Source organism: Puma concolor, chromosome A1 (assembly GCF_028749965.1).
Source record: "Puma concolor isolate L17-30 chromosome A1, mPumCon1.1.hap2, whole genome shotgun sequence".
NCBI classification, from domain to species: Eukaryota; Metazoa; Chordata; class Mammalia; order Carnivora; family Felidae; genus Puma; species Puma concolor.
In genome coordinates this window covers 87,722,848-87,738,283 of record NC_141667.1, presented here as the reverse complement: position 1 = coordinate 87,738,283, position 15,436 = coordinate 87,722,848, and the positions used below count along the sequence as shown (strand labels likewise).

General features: G+C 38.5%; 2 protein-coding genes and 1 non-coding gene across 3 annotated transcripts in view; all 3 read left to right on the top strand.

The window, feature by feature from the left end:
• Positions 1-15,436, top strand: part of POLR3G (RNA polymerase III subunit G) — a 106,506-nt gene that overhangs the window by 13,704 nt on the left and 77,366 nt on the right. The window lies entirely within an intron of this gene.
• Positions 634-702, top strand: LOC147584285 (small nucleolar RNA SNORD36). The gene has a single exon (XR_015241356.1). It is a non-coding gene; the product is annotated as a small nucleolar RNA SNORD36 (small nucleolar RNA).
• LOC112860314 (small ribosomal subunit protein eS1-like) lies at positions 2,980-4,651 on the top strand. The gene is given in 3 exon segments (XM_086696864.1): positions 2,980-3,801; positions 4,055-4,095; positions 4,098-4,651. Coding segments are annotated over 3 exon segments (852 nt in total). The 5' UTR covers positions 2,980-3,493; the 3' UTR covers positions 4,601-4,651.

Here is a 15,436-nt window from a genome sequence, read left to right as displayed (position 1 = left end):
ATACAGTACATACCTTAAATGTATTTTCTGTTCCTTATGGTTTTTTAATAACATTTTCTTTTCTCTGGCTTACTTTATTATAAGAATACAGTATATAATACATATAATATAAAGTATGTGTTAATAGATAGTTTATATTGATAAAGTTTCTGGACAACAGAAGGTGATTAGTAGTTAAGTTTTGGGGGAGCCAATAGTTAAACACCGATTTTTGCCTGCATGGGAGTGGGAGGGATGGTGGTGCCTCTAACTCCTGTGTTGTTCAAGCATCATCTGTATATGAGAAGACAGCTCATGTAAAAAGATCTACAAATAGCTTATAAACATATGACTTGTTCAGCTTCTTTAAAAATAAGGTCAGTGCTTACACTGCAGTGAGATACAAATTTTCACTTGTTACATTTGCAAAGATCTAAGTTTGGAATTACAAACTTACTATGGAGAATGAGCAGGGTTTCCCTAAACATTGTTGATAGATAATTTAGGGCAACCTTTTTGGTGAACTTTGGAGATCACATGTATCAAAATTTTAAATCCACATACACTTGAGAAGCACTTCTACTTCTCAAAAAATTACTCTGTAGGTGTACTTGTACATAAAGTATGTGCAAAGCTATTCATTACAGCTTATAAAAGAAAAAGATTGGTTCACATGGAATCACTGTGAAGAGTAAAATTCAAGCTTATTAACCCTGAGTCATAGCTGGGCCCATAGTAGAGCTCCTTTTGTGAACCAAGCATCCCTCGTGTAGTCCTGATGCAAGCTGGTTGTGTGTTCTAGGGGCTAATTCTGTCACCAGCTTGGTGGAAAACAAGAAGGCTCAACTGGTAGTGATTGCACATGATGTGGATCCCATGGAGATGGCTGTCTTCCCGCCTGCCCTATATTGTAAGTTGGGGGTTCCCTACTGTATTATCAAGGGGAAGGCCAGGCTGGGGTATCTGGTCCACAGGAAGACCTGCACCACTGTCATCTTCACACAGGTTAACTCTGAATACAAAGGAGATCTGGCTAAGCTGGTGGAAGCGATCAGGACCAATTATGACAACAGATATGATGAGATCTGCTGTCAATGGGGAGGCAGTGTCCTGGGTCCAAAGTCAGTGGCTTGCATTGCCAAGCTGGAAAAGGCAAAAGCTAAAACTGGCCACCAAACTGGGCTAAGTGTATGCTATTGAATCTTCTGTACATAAAAGTAATAAAAGTTGTCTTTCAAAAAAAAAGGAAGAGAGAAAGATTTGAAAAATACTAACTGTCCATGAACAGATGACAGTTTATTTATTTTTTTAATGTTTATTTATTTTTGAGAGAGAGACAGAGTGTGAGTGGGGGGAGGGGCAGAGAGGGAGGGAGACAGAATCCAAAGTAGGTCCAGGCTCTGAGCTGTCAGCACAGAGCCTGATGCGGGGCTCAAACTCATGAACTGCGAGATTATGACCTGAGCCGAAGTCGGATGTTCAACAGACTGAGCCACCCAGGCACCCCCAGATGACAGTTTAAATACATTAGTTTACATCCATAGCATGGAATTATTATAAACCTGTTAAAAAGAATAAAACATACCTATAGATACTATCATGTACTATTTTTGGAATGCATCATTAAATGAGAAAAAAAGTACAGAGAAGTGTACATAACATATGATCAATTTGAATTTGAAATAACGACAACAACAACAATAATACTAATGGAGATTGCAGCTACTTTACAATATTAATCCTCTTCAGCCAAAAAGTACCAAAAATACCTGTAGTTGAACCACGTTTAATTGTTTATTTTTTTTTTCTTCCTTCAAACATCATGAGGGTACTCTCTTAAAAAGAGAGTATGAGAAAAGACTCGGCTTGGGTTGGGTGATTTTGAGGGGTCCAAGGAAGTGAGGACAACTATATCATTGGGTATCTTAACAAATTTTGTCTATTGAGAGAGCAGCCTTTAGGAGGATAAAGCTATAATTGGATAAAGTCTAGGCTCCACTTGGTCTTTGCTGGCAGGGATGGGGGTGGGGCCATAGCTTCTTCTATAGTAAATTGGTTATTTCCCAAAAGCTTTCTGCCTTTGTCGGCTGCCATTTTCCTGGTCCTTTGGCTCAAAGGAGCAGTTTTTGCTGGGCCCTTTTCTGTAGGTGCCCATTGGTATTTCCAGGCTTTCTGGCTTCTCTAGCACCAATTCTGGGATATATTCAGAAAAAAGAATACCCAGGGAACTCATCACCATGTTGTTTGTTCATTGGATCTTGAAGTCTTTAGCTGATATGCTTTCTCATATGTTTGCTTTTTATATTATGCCTAGAATTTTTAGTTATAAATTGGGAAAGTGCATCTACTCAATCTTCCTGGAATGGAAATCCCTGGATAGATTTTTTTCACTCTTTGGAATTTTTTTGCCATAAGCATGAATCATTCACTCAAATAAGTAAGTACATATAGATACAAACTTTGCTTTTTAAGAACTGATCACTGCAGAATCCCTATGAAGAATATAAAGGAAAACAGTGGGATAGAGAGTGGCTGAAGTAAGAAAAGCTTCTTGGTTAAGGCGGTCAGGGAAAACCTCTCTGTGACACTTGAGCTGGAATAAAAAAACAGTCTTGTAAAGAACTGAAGAAGAGAAGAGGAAGAGGAAATGCAAAAGACCTGAAATAGAAATAAGCTTGGCATAATCCAGGAACAGAGGGAATTCTAGTATCCATGGAATACTGGAGCTGTCATCTCACTTATTGGCATAATGAAAAGAATTAGCCAGGGGCGCCTGGGTGGCGCAGTCGGTTAAGCATCCGACTTCAGCCAGGTCACGATCTCGCGGTCCGTGAGTTCGAGCCCCGCGTCGGGCTCTGGGCTGATGGCTCAGAGCCTGGAGCCTGTTTCCAATTCTGTGTCTCCCTCTCTCTCTGCCCCTCCCCCGTTCATGCTCTGTCTCTCTCTGTCCCAAAAAAATAAATAAAAAAAAAAAATGTAAAAAAAAAAAAAAAAAAAAGAATTAGCCAACATTCATATTGTATCTTCGCTTACTCATCAGTTGCAACCATAAGTTAAATACAGATACAAAAGTTTAGCAAAAATCAATGAAAGAATTCTGCAAAAACTGAAACGCCATATGGAATTTACAACAAGGAATATTATCTATTTTATTATTTACGTTTGTGCAACATATCCTTTATATTAATAAAAGTTATTCTAGAATGTATGTATGTGTAAACATGTGTGTGGGTGTGTGAAGCTTCAAAGAAAAGTGAAGCCTAGGAATATATTTAAGAGCCATCAGTATTTAAATGGCAGTTAAAGCCACTTAACCAGATAAAATCAACTAGGAAAAGTGTGTGTAAACAAAAATAAAGTGCAAGACCAAATCCTGGACATGAAAAATGGTATTGCCAGTGTGGTAGAAGGAAAACCAGGAGAAAATGCTGTGCCGGAAACCGAGTAAGAAGAAGTAGTCAACTAAGTTGGACTTGGAAAAATTGGTAACTTCAACAAGGGCACATTTAATGGAATGTTGATGTCCAAAGCCAGATCGGATGAATTTAAAATAGACATAGCACTTTTGGCTCCCTGGTTGTCAGCAAGAACCAAGCGCCTTATGAAAGGCAGCAAAAAAGGAGCCAAGAAGAAAGTGGTTGATCCATTTTCAAAGAAAGGTTGGTGTGATGTAAAAGTGCCAGCTATGTTTAATATAAGAAATATCAGAAAAACACTAGTCACAAGAACTCAAGCAACCAAAATCGCATCCGATGACCTTAAGGGTCATGTTTTCGAAGTGAGCCTTGCTGATCTGCAGAATGATGAAGTTGCATTTAGAAAGTTCAAGCTTGGGGCGGCTGGGTGGCGCAGTCGGTTAAGCGTCCGACTTCAACCAGGTCACGATCTCACGGTCCATGAGTTCGAGCCCCACGTCGGGCTCTGAGCTGATGGCTCAGAGCCTGGAGCCTGTTTCCGATTCTGTGTCTCCCTCTCTCTCTGCTCCTCCCCCGTTCATGCTCTGTCTCTCTCTGTCCCAAAAATAAATAAAATAAACGTTGGAAAAAAAAAATTAAAAAAAAAAAAAAAAAAAAAGAAAGTTCAAGCTAATTACTGAAGATGTTCAAGGCAAAAACTGCCTAATTTCTGTGGCATGGATCTTACCCATGACAAAATGTGCCCCATGGTCAAAAAATGTCAGATCATGATTGAAGCTCCTGTTAATGTCAAGACTGCCAATGGTTATTTGCTTCATCTCTTTTGTGTTGCTTTTACTACTAAACGCAACATTCGGATTTGGAAGACCTGTTATGCTCACCACCAACAAATCCACCAAATTTGGAAAAAGATGATGGAAATCATGACCCAAGAGGTGCAGACAAATGACTTGAAAAAAGTGGTCAATAAATTGATTCCAGACAGCATCGGGAATGACATAGAAAAGATTTGTCAGTCTATTTATCCATTCCATGATGTCTTCATTAGAAAAGTAAAAATGCTGACAAAACCTAACTTTGAATTGGGAAAGCTCATGGAGCTTCATGATGAAGGTAGTAGTTCTGGAAAAGCTACTGGGAGTGAGACTGGTGCTAAAGTTGAACAAGCTGATGGATATGAGCCACCAGCCCAAGAATCTGTTTAAAATTCAGACATTTAATGGTGACAAATAAAAAATCTTATTTGTGATACTTAATTTCTGGTCATTCTTTTTAAATAATCTATACTTGATGAATCAGATGTTCTGAACTGATGGTGATGTGAACTTTTCTGAACTGTTGTATGAATTTAATTCATTGCTCTTAGTTACTAAATAGCTGCGAAAGACTAGTGATCTATTTTAAGCTGAAGTAACCTGGATGGAAGTATAATAGATGGCTAATAAAATGAAATCTTTAGAGACAAATGTGATAAAATAGTCAGCAATTCCATTGTCAATCAAGATTTATGCAAAATGCATTTTGAAATTTTCTTCTAACTATGAGAAATACAAGGTAGAAAACTCCCTAAACTCACAGATTTACCTGGTAATGGTGTAAGGGTTAAATTGTAGTGTAGGGCTAATGCTTAGCTTGAAAGATAACAACTTTGTTCTGACACTGAAGGTCAAAAGATAACAGCCTTGCTTTTTACTCTTGTAAATCATACTTCATACTCTTGTGAATCAGGCTTTACCAATGAAGGAAACAAAAGCTCAAAAAAAGAGCATCAGAGACAAGGTCAAGGAGATCCACTGGTTGCAACTTAGCGGCAGAAAGTCCAAAATCATCACCTCATTCGATAACTGTTTCTGACTCATCTGGCAACTGTTTCTAACTCATCTGGGAACTGTTTCTCTGTTCTGTTCCAGATAATGATAAAACGATGTGATTGGCTTTAAAAACTCTGTACCCCGGCTGTTCGGAGCCACACTCTTATCAAGAGTGTTGGTCCCGATCGGTCGGCCTTGCCTCTCATTGTAATAAACTTTGTTGCGACTGTCACTGGTGCCCATAGCATTCTGTTTCAGGAGTCGTGTGGATGCAACAAAGGAGGAAGAATTTCTTCCTTTAACCTGACTCTATTATGAATCCAACCCTTTCTATTTGTCCTTCTCCACAGCTATTATTTATAGATAAGGTTGCAAATTTATGGCCTTATGACCAGATTTTGCCCATAGATGTTTTTTGTTCAGCTACTTAGTATTGGCTCAGAGATTTTCTACTTGAAAAGAGCAGAATCCCTATCTTTTAGGAATACATATTACTTGTGTGTCCCATCCTCCTTGCCCTTCCCTTCCCCCATCACCCTTAAGAATCTTTACACAGACCATTCTGTTTCCTACACATTCCTTACAAAACTGTATAAACTTTGAAGTATTTACAAGTGAGATGATGTTATATTTAGAGTTGGCTTCAAATAATCCACTCTGTGTGCAATGGTGGGAGGGCAGGGATTTGGTAAGGGTGTGGATGAAACAAAATTGGCCATATGTCGAAAATTGTTGAGGATGGATGTGTATTGAGGGGTTGATTATACTCTTCTTTCTATGTTTGTATGTGATTGAAATTTTCTAGAATAATATATATATATATGCATATATTTTTTTTAATGTTTTATTTATTTTTGAGACAGAAAGAGAGTACAAGTGGGGGAGAGGCAGAGAGACAGAGAGAGACAGAATCCAAAGCAGGCTCCAGGCTCTGAGCTGTCAGCACAGAGCCTGACACGGGGTTTGAACTCGTGAACTGCAAGATCATAACCTGAGCTGAAGTCAGTCACTTAACCAACTGAGACACCCAGGCACCCCAAGAATAAAAATATATTTTTTAATATTTTAAAACGATTTTTAAAATATTTTTAATGTTTTAAAAATATGCTTAAATGTGGGGAGAAAGCTAGGATAGTTTTACCATCAAGAAATCTACACACAGCTTGAGAAGGCACTTTCTTCAAAGAGTTAAAACTCAGAGAGTGAGGGGAGAGGAGTGTGCACTGGCAGAGAGAAAGAGGCACACAGGTGTTTAAAGCTGTACCATGTTGATGGAGGAAGCCAGATTGCAGTGTGGTTCAAGCATAGCAGGAACAAACATGCATGGACTGCTTTGTGCATATTTCTGTGTGCTATGTCTTATAGATATTTTCTCACTTACTGCTCATACATCCTGTGATGTAGGCAAAAGACTGGTTCAGGGACAAGTTAAATTACTTGTTTGGGTCACAAAGCTGGTAACTGGTACCTTTTGGGAGAGTAATTTCACTGAAAAAGCCACGCTGTAGTGGGCTGAGAAATAGATGAGCAGAGACCAGAGACCTCTTACCAGCTAAATAAGACCTACAGGAGATAAACTTAAATGTTTGATTTTGTTTTTGACATTTAAAAACTGTGAACAAAGATGGAGCTCCTGGGTGGCTCAGTTGGTTAAGTGTCCAGTTCTTGGTTTCGGCTCAGGTCATGATCTCACGATTTGTGGGACGGAACCTTGTTAGCTATCCATGCACTGACAACGTGAAGCCTGCTCGGCATTATCTCCCTCCTCCCTGTCTACCCCTCCCCACCCCTCACATGTGCGCTCTCCCTCTCAAAAATTTTTTAAAAAACTGAAAAATTTAAAAACCATGAACAAAGAACAAAAACTCTTGACTTCTGACTTCTCTTAAAGAAGCAAACATTTTAGTGTCACAGATGCTGCACCCCTTCACAACCAAGGCATTGCTGCCCCCTTTCTGTGGGACCTGAGCTCTCCTTTTTGTCAGAGTCCTCTGAACTCATTACTTTATGGCAAAGGCACTGCTTCATTTTGTGAATTATGGCCTGTGTAAGTATTTGAGTTCATTTATATACTAATTATATTCAACCTGGAGTATTATGACATACTAGTGTGGGTCTGATCAGTAAAAGAGAAAGAAATAGTCATAGAACCCCATGTGATTTGTCCACCACATGTTGAGAACTACAGTCAAAACCACTTCTATAGCAATTAATCCTGTATTCTGTGCCTATTGCAATGTCTTGTGCAGAGTTTTCTTTTGCTGTAAGTGCTAAGTGCCATATGAATGAGTGGTGTGATAATAAATGCTCAGGAATTCTGAGGAGGGCACAATTATTTCTGCAGTCATTAAGGCAAAGAATTTTATTTTATTATTTTTTTTTTAATTTTTTTTTTCAACATTTATTTATTTTTGCGACAGAGAGAGACAGAGCATGAACGGGGGAGGGGCAGAGAGAGAGGGAGACACAGAATCGGAAACAGGCTCCAGGCTCTGAGCCATCAGCCCAGAGCCTGACGCGGGGCTCGAACTCCCGGACCGCGAGATCGTGACCTGGCTGAAGTCGGACGCTTAACCGACTGCGCCACCCAGGCGCCCCAAGAATTTTAAAAGTTGGGTTGAAATTTTATGAGAAGAGAAATCATTAGAGATAGAAAAAAATCAAAGGAGAAAGGCATGAATTTGGGAAAGTGCAAAATATGTGCAGGGAGTGGGAAAGCAGGCTAGTATATGTGAAGCTCATGCTCCTTCATCCAAGCAACTCTAACTCAGGAATTGGATAGAACCATAGAAATGCTAATACTAGAAAGGAGCCTGCAGATCAGATTGCTTGAAAGAGCCTTCTTCTCATAGATGACAACAAAGATTTTGAGAAGTTGGGTGATTTGCTTAATGGCACATAGCTAATTGGTGAAGGAATTGAGATTAGACCTTCTGATTTTGCATGTCCTTCTTTGATACTTCCCTTCGATGTGAGTTATTTACATTATAAGGAAGGAGAGGAAAATATGAGCTGTAGCTGAGTTCTAGATATATTATTTTTAATGACCTCATCACTCATTTAAAATTTAATTCCTTTCATCACTCATTTAAAATTTAAATTCTTAACCAGGAATTAAACCATAAAAGTACTCAGAGAACCTGACAACTTGAGCAAAGTGTTAAGAGTAGTTGATCTAGGGGCACCTGGGCTGGCTCAGTTGGTGGAGCATGCGACTCTCTGTCTTGGGATTATAAATTTTAGCACCAGATTGGGTGTAGAGATTACTTAAAAATAAAATCTTAAGAAAAAAAGAGTAATTGATCTATCATACCACTCTCTGCCATTATGCCGTTGCATTTCATCTCATTCAAGAGTGATTTGCCCAGCTTCTAAATTCTACATGACTACCATATTCAGTAAGGGAAAGGAAACATGCTGGCAGGCAAGGCTCAGGCTCAGGCTTTATAATAATAAAGATTGGAATCTGAAAATAATGGTCAGTTTCAATGTTGTGTAAAAGAGCTTGACAGACTATCTCTGGCTTTCATTCCGCAGTTGGTGATGCCTGGTTCACATCTTAGAATTTGAGACTGGCGCTATTGCATAATATTGAAACCAAAGGCTTTGGATTTGAATCCAGGAGCTAAGTGATGTGGGCAATTTATTTAACCCCTCCAAACATTAGTTTGCACATATATAAAATGGTGCAGATATATAAAATTGTGTTATCAGATCTGAGTAACTAAATTTGGGTTTTCCCCAAAGCAAATCCAAAGGATTTGGATTCAAATAGTTTATTTGGGAGGTGATTCCAGAAACATGGTGAGGGTGTGACAAAGTTAGACAGGGAAGGGAATCCTACTGGGGATAATCCATCACAGTGCTAGAAAGCTAGGATGAGTAGTTAACCCCAATCTCCATTCCTCACTGGTTGAGGGTTGCTCCTGGGTTATTACTTCATGGATACTTCTGGCTTACCCTGAGCACAAGTCAGACACACTGCAGGGCACAGAGAAAGCCCTCACACAGAAGCCCTCACCACAGCTTGAAGTAAGAAGCATTTGGTTTTCACAGGAACTGTCCGCAAAGACTCCACATGATTTCTGGAGGGGCTTGGGGAATGTGAGCATAGCATTGGCAGCATCTTCTATAGTGAGATATGTTTGTCATAGTGGCATTTGGAACCATAATAAGCACTGAAGAAAGGATATAGCTGCTTAAAGTACAAAATACTAATTACTGAGATGGCAAAAGAAATGTCTTCCCAACTGGAAAGAGGAAATACCATTACCAAGGAAATGAAATGAGTAGATTCAAACCAGAAACCCAGAGTCATCCTTCACATTACTTTCTTCTTCCCATCCCCCACCTTTTCTCCATATTCCATGAATTTAATTACTTTAACAATACTTCCCTTCTCTCTTCTCCATCCCAGCAGCACTATCTGAAAGCAGGCATTTCAAACTTCTTGCTTGAATTATCATGGCAGTCTTCTAACTAGCCTTCCTGCCAGTCTTTGTTGCTTCATGCTGACCCCCACTCAACCCATTCATTAGCTACTATGAGAATGCTTTCCCTTAAACCCAGCCCTGATGCAGTCATCCTCTACTTCACTACTTCAAATACCTCAGAGATTCACCACTTTTTTCTGGGTGAAATGAAAACTCTACGATACAGGATTCTTCATAATCTAGTTTACTTCTCCATTCCCATGTCCATGATGCCTCACTCTCAACTTTTAAATTCCAGATCGAAACAAACCGTCTTTAATGCCTGATATACACCACACTTTCTCACTGTTCAATGCCATGTTCCATGCTCTTCCCTACCTTTCATCATCTAGAAAACTACTGGTTTTCATTCAGGAATTCAAGGATATTTACCTCTCAATGTTGGCTTGCATCAGTGATCAAATAATATATCTGTATATCTGTTAAAACTTACCACTTACATTATAAATGTCTATTTACTTTCTTTTTACAAATTAGACCGGTATTCTTCATGATCACATACTGACCATCTGCATTCTTAACACGTACCCAAGGTAATTTGTATTCCCACTGAAGTCTAATAATCATTTTATTATATGAAGAGCTTTCTAAGGAGAACAACTTTTTTCTCTCCAATCCTAGTACCTAACATAGCACCTAACATGTAGTTGATATTCAATAAGTAACTCTTGAATTAATACAAGTGTTTAAGTTTTGAGTATGTCTATCCTTTCACAGACATTTTTATCAGGCTGCCCCCTATGGTAATAAGTCTCATTTTAAAATTAGTCCCTTTGCTGATGATGTTGGAAATTGGAAATCTCATTGGTGATCTTCCAGTCCTCCAGCTAAGTGACTATTAAATTTGACCTGGTGGGGCGCCTGGGTGGCGCAGTCGGTTAAGCATCCGACTTCAGCCAGGTCACGATCCTGAGTTCGAGCCGTGAGTTCAGGTCCGTGAGTTCGAGCCCCGCGTCGTGCTGTGGGCTGATGGCTCGGAGCCTGGAGCCTGTTTCGGATTCTGTGTCTCCCTCTCTCTCTGCCCCTCCCCCGTTCATGCTCTGTCTCTTTCTGTCCCAAAAATAAATAAACGTTGAAAAAAAAATTAAAAAAAAAAGAAAAGGAAAAAGAAAAAAAAAGTTTGACCTGGTATTCCACTTTTTTACCTTTGTCTTTAAACTTTTTCCATGAAAAGTATTTAGTCTCAATGGTTTTGTTAATGAAGTCTAGAAGAATGTTTCTCAAACTTTAATATACTAAAAAGACCTGGAGAGCTTGTTAAAAATAGAGAAGACTGAGCCCCAATCTCATAGATTCTATTCAGTATTTGAAAGAAGAAAGGAAAGGATCTCTATTTTTAATAAGATCTTGGAGAAAAATTAACTCCTATAAAAATAGATCTACATATTATATAGAGAAAAGGTAGACATTTCTACAAACTGATAGACACTTATGTTTTATTTCCTCTGAAGAAATACTATGACCTGTTTTGAAAGAAATTATCAGCACACTTTACAAATCGCTCTTTAAGTTTAGCGTTGCTGTTTTTTGCGTTGATTGGCTTGTCTAGCAACTTAATGTACCTAAAGGAAACCCATTGTCAATTTTCTTCTTTCCGTCTTGTGTCTGTGCCCACATAATGTTCTTCCTGCACACAACCTTTTTACTAGATGACAAATCTTAATCCAAAATTTGAATCTATTCTTATTTTCCATAACAATGACAGCAGGATCTGTAGTTACCTGAACCCTTGACAACAACTGGGGGAGAGGCTACTTCAATGAGGATGAGTATGCACAGTTATACCCCATCCTTCTTACCTCTTGTACACTGCCCAGGGGTGGCATGGTCATCATAGCCATGGAACCCTTTTCAGAATAGAAGTTTTATCATTTTATACAGGGTTTATAAACTGTATCTGTCCCTCTGTCTACTTTATTGTCTCTCCTCTGGACTTTTATATCTACCACAGAAGATATCATAAAAAGACATCCTTTAGTTGTCCCAGGCTGGGATAGATTCTGTCATGTCACTTTCTTAAGTTTTTTAAAATAGTGTTTATTTATTTTTGAGAGAGAGAGAAAGCACGCATGAGCATGAGCAGGGAGGAGCAGAGAGAGAGGGAGACACAGAGAAGCAGGCTCCAGGCTCTGAGCTGCCAGCACAGAGCCCGAGGCTGGGCTTGAACTCACAGACCACAACATCATGACCTGAGTCGAAGTCGGATGCTCAACCAACTGAGCCACCCAGGTGCCCCGCATCATGTCACTTTCTTGACCAATGATGAGAAAGGATCTCTGTTTTGCTAAATTCAGCACAAGTCATTATGGTCCCCTAAGCATAAAAATGCTTTTTAAAAGTGGAATCAGAATACTTGGAATTTTTTTTTTAAGTTTTTTTTTTTTTTTTTTTTTTTTTAATCGAGATACTAGGTACGTGATGATCTGAAAATTCAAGGGGAACCTGGAAAAATCTCTACCACAGTCACGTGGAGTCAGAATATCTTTGTAAACTATTGTCTCCATGGTGTTATTAGAAATGAAATAGTTCTTTAATACAACAGAGCAAATCTGTTTTACATAAGACTATAAAAATATATCAATGCAGGAAATAGATGGTAATATCTGTGGATTTTCTGTTTATCTGTATTGTAAGTAAAATTCTGCTGGACTTATAAGTATACTTCTTATATGTTTAAATATCAAAGCTTTTTGGATTGGAGAGTTTTCTAGAAATCCAATTATTATTTTGTAATCAAAGCCAATGATAAAATAATATTTTATTCAATGGAATATTCTTTAAAAGCTAGTTTTGCTGTAATGGAACTATTAAATAAAAGCAAAGGATTTTGGTATAAGATTCTACCTTTAGACCATACATAATATATACCTATTCATTTTATCTTGTACCTTTTTAAAATTTGATATGAACTATTAATTTGATCACTTGATTTTATTATTTGGTTTGGGTATTTAACAATTCCTTCAGTGAAACATTGCCTTTAAATGTATTTTCTTTGGGGCGCCTGGGTGGCGCAGTCGGTTAAGCGTTCAGCCAGGTCACGATCTCGCGGTCCGTGAGTTCGAGCCCTGCCTCAGGTTCTGCGCTGATGGCTCGGAGCCTGGAGCCTGTTTCCGATTCTGTGTCTCCCTTTCTCTCTGACCCTCCCCCGTTCATGCTCTGTGTCTCTCTGTCCCTCCCCCAAAAAAAGTATTTTCTTCAATTATGAAAGGATCTTTCCCTGTTCTAATTCATGTCCTAATCCTACTGAGCTTAATAAATAGGGAATATAACCTAAAAAGAAAAAAAGAATAGCCACATTTAGAACCTTAATTTGAAAAAAATATATATTAATAATTGCTTTCTAAAAATGAATGCTTTTTTATTTAGTGCTACACAAAGGAAAAATTAATGGAAGTTTTAGGAGAAAAATTATTTTTCTGAATTTCTTCAATTAAACCACTAGATGGCAATATCTTTGTTTCTTTGTGATTACACTAGACAAATGGCTCTTGAGGAAAACACAATCATATGTTTTAAAGCTCTGACCTCAGCTACCAAATTGCTGTTCCTAAATGTTACAGAGAGAAAACTGCAGAAGAGAAAATTCCGGTCCAGTTAAAGAATATTGTGTTTGGGTTGTAGTCAATTAGTGTTCTTCCTTAATAACCAGAAAGCCACTGGGTCACTCAAGTGGAAAAGGAACAGCTTTACTTTGTAGCACACAAACTTTCAAGATTCTAGGCTTGCAAGGAGACCAGGTACAGAAAGACACTACTGAAACAGCATTCTTGAATCTGTCTTCATTACTTTCCACTTACTTTTTTTTTTTTATTTATCACCTAATTTCACCATCTCTAAAATTTCTTTTTCCTCCTTGTGAATTAAAAAACACAGCCAAGGGTGGAAGGAAGGCTTCGAGGGCAGATAAACCTTCTGGAGGAGATTCCTTTACCACAGATAATTTTGCTTACGACATGCAAAAACTATAGTCCCTATACTTAAAATATCCATTTTACCTCAAGATTATTACCACCAATTTTTGTGTAATTTAAGTTAACATATTTAGTAACCTGTCTGAATTTCTTTCTATTTGGAACTATTGAAATGTAATCAAAACATCAGGTCTTTAACTGCTATGGTATAATGTTCAAAAAGAAACAAATACTTTTTACTGTCATGTAAATATAAAATGAACACATGTGAAAGATATTATTCAACTCATTAGTGGGGCGCCTGGGTGGCGCAGTCGGTTGAGCGTCCGACTTCAGCCAGGTCACGATATCGCGGTCCGTGAGTTCGAGCCCCGCGTCGGGCTCTGGGCTGATGGCTCAGAGCCTGGAGCCTGTTTCCGATTCTGTGTCTCCCTCTCTCTCTGCCCCTCGCCCGTTCATGCTCTGTCTCTCTCTGTCCCAAAAATAAATAAACGTTGAAAAAAAAAAAATTCAACTCATTAGTAATGAGAGAATCAGTTTAAGAAAGTTTTTTTTTTTTTAATTTTTTAGCGTTTATTTATTTTTTGAGACAGAGAGAGACAGAGCAAGAATGGGGAGGGTCAGAGAGAGAGGGAGACACAGAATCGGAAGCAGGCTCCAGGCTCTGGGCCATCATCAGCCCAGAGCCCGATGCGGGGCTCGAACTCACGGACCGTGAGATCGTGACCTGAGCTGAAGTCGGACGCTCAACCGACTGAGCCACCCAGGTGCCCCAGAAAGTTTTTAAATATATATACATACACATACAATTAAGAATGCTGAAAAGAATTTGCTAATAGCTGCAAAACTGGTTAATAACCTACAGGGCAATAAAATTTAATCCTTGTGGTAATCTTTTCCACAAGAAGAAATAAATTTTATATCTACAAGACAAAATAATTTGCCTTGCCATGTACAAGAATTATTTGCATTACTATTAGTTTTGTACAACTTAATTTCTACTGTGTGGAAATGTAAAATAACCTCCACAGGAGAAAGTGATCAAAGATACACAACCTAATATAATCAGATAATCTCCAGAAGATCTACTAAACTCAGTCTTCTGTTCCTTTCCAAGTAATTGACAATTTTTCCTAACATTACCATTTTTAAAAACAGTTACGTTGTGGGACGAGGTATGTAAAGAAAGAGCTTTATTCCATGTGCTGCCACAAGGAGGCTTTTTTCCCCCCACTAGATTTCCTGCACAAATGGTGACCAGGACCAATGATTAAATCAGGGACACTGTCATTAAGATTTGGAATAAGCCCATTAGCAGACAATGGGCTTCTTTAATTCTAGAAGCAGATGTCAGAGTTGGTGAGCAAAGAATTGTCCATAAAATAAAGAAGAATAGGAATGACTTGTCTCTGCCTTGGCTCACAATATTTTAAGTGTGATGTGGTGCCACAAAATATACTTGAATGTGGGGATGTCTCCCAATTCCTCCAGAGATTAGATTTGGAAAAAAGTAAGAATGTAGTACATCTCATGAACTAAGTGATTTGCAACCACAAATGCCTATAAGGGAAAGGCAGATAAAAATGACTAAAGCGGCAGGGGGGAGGGGCGGTGCAGGCAGGATATAACACAGCACACAGTAGAAGAACTATGATAGGTGGAGAAACTCATGCCCTATCTACAGAGTGAGATTACTATTTGGGTCCAATAATTGGTGCTATATGGAAATACAGATCCCAAAAGGGAGATTTTCAGATATTTGAAGAGAAATAAGAAAATCAAATTGTTATATAGTTTCTCCTGACTTTTTTTTAGATGCTGGC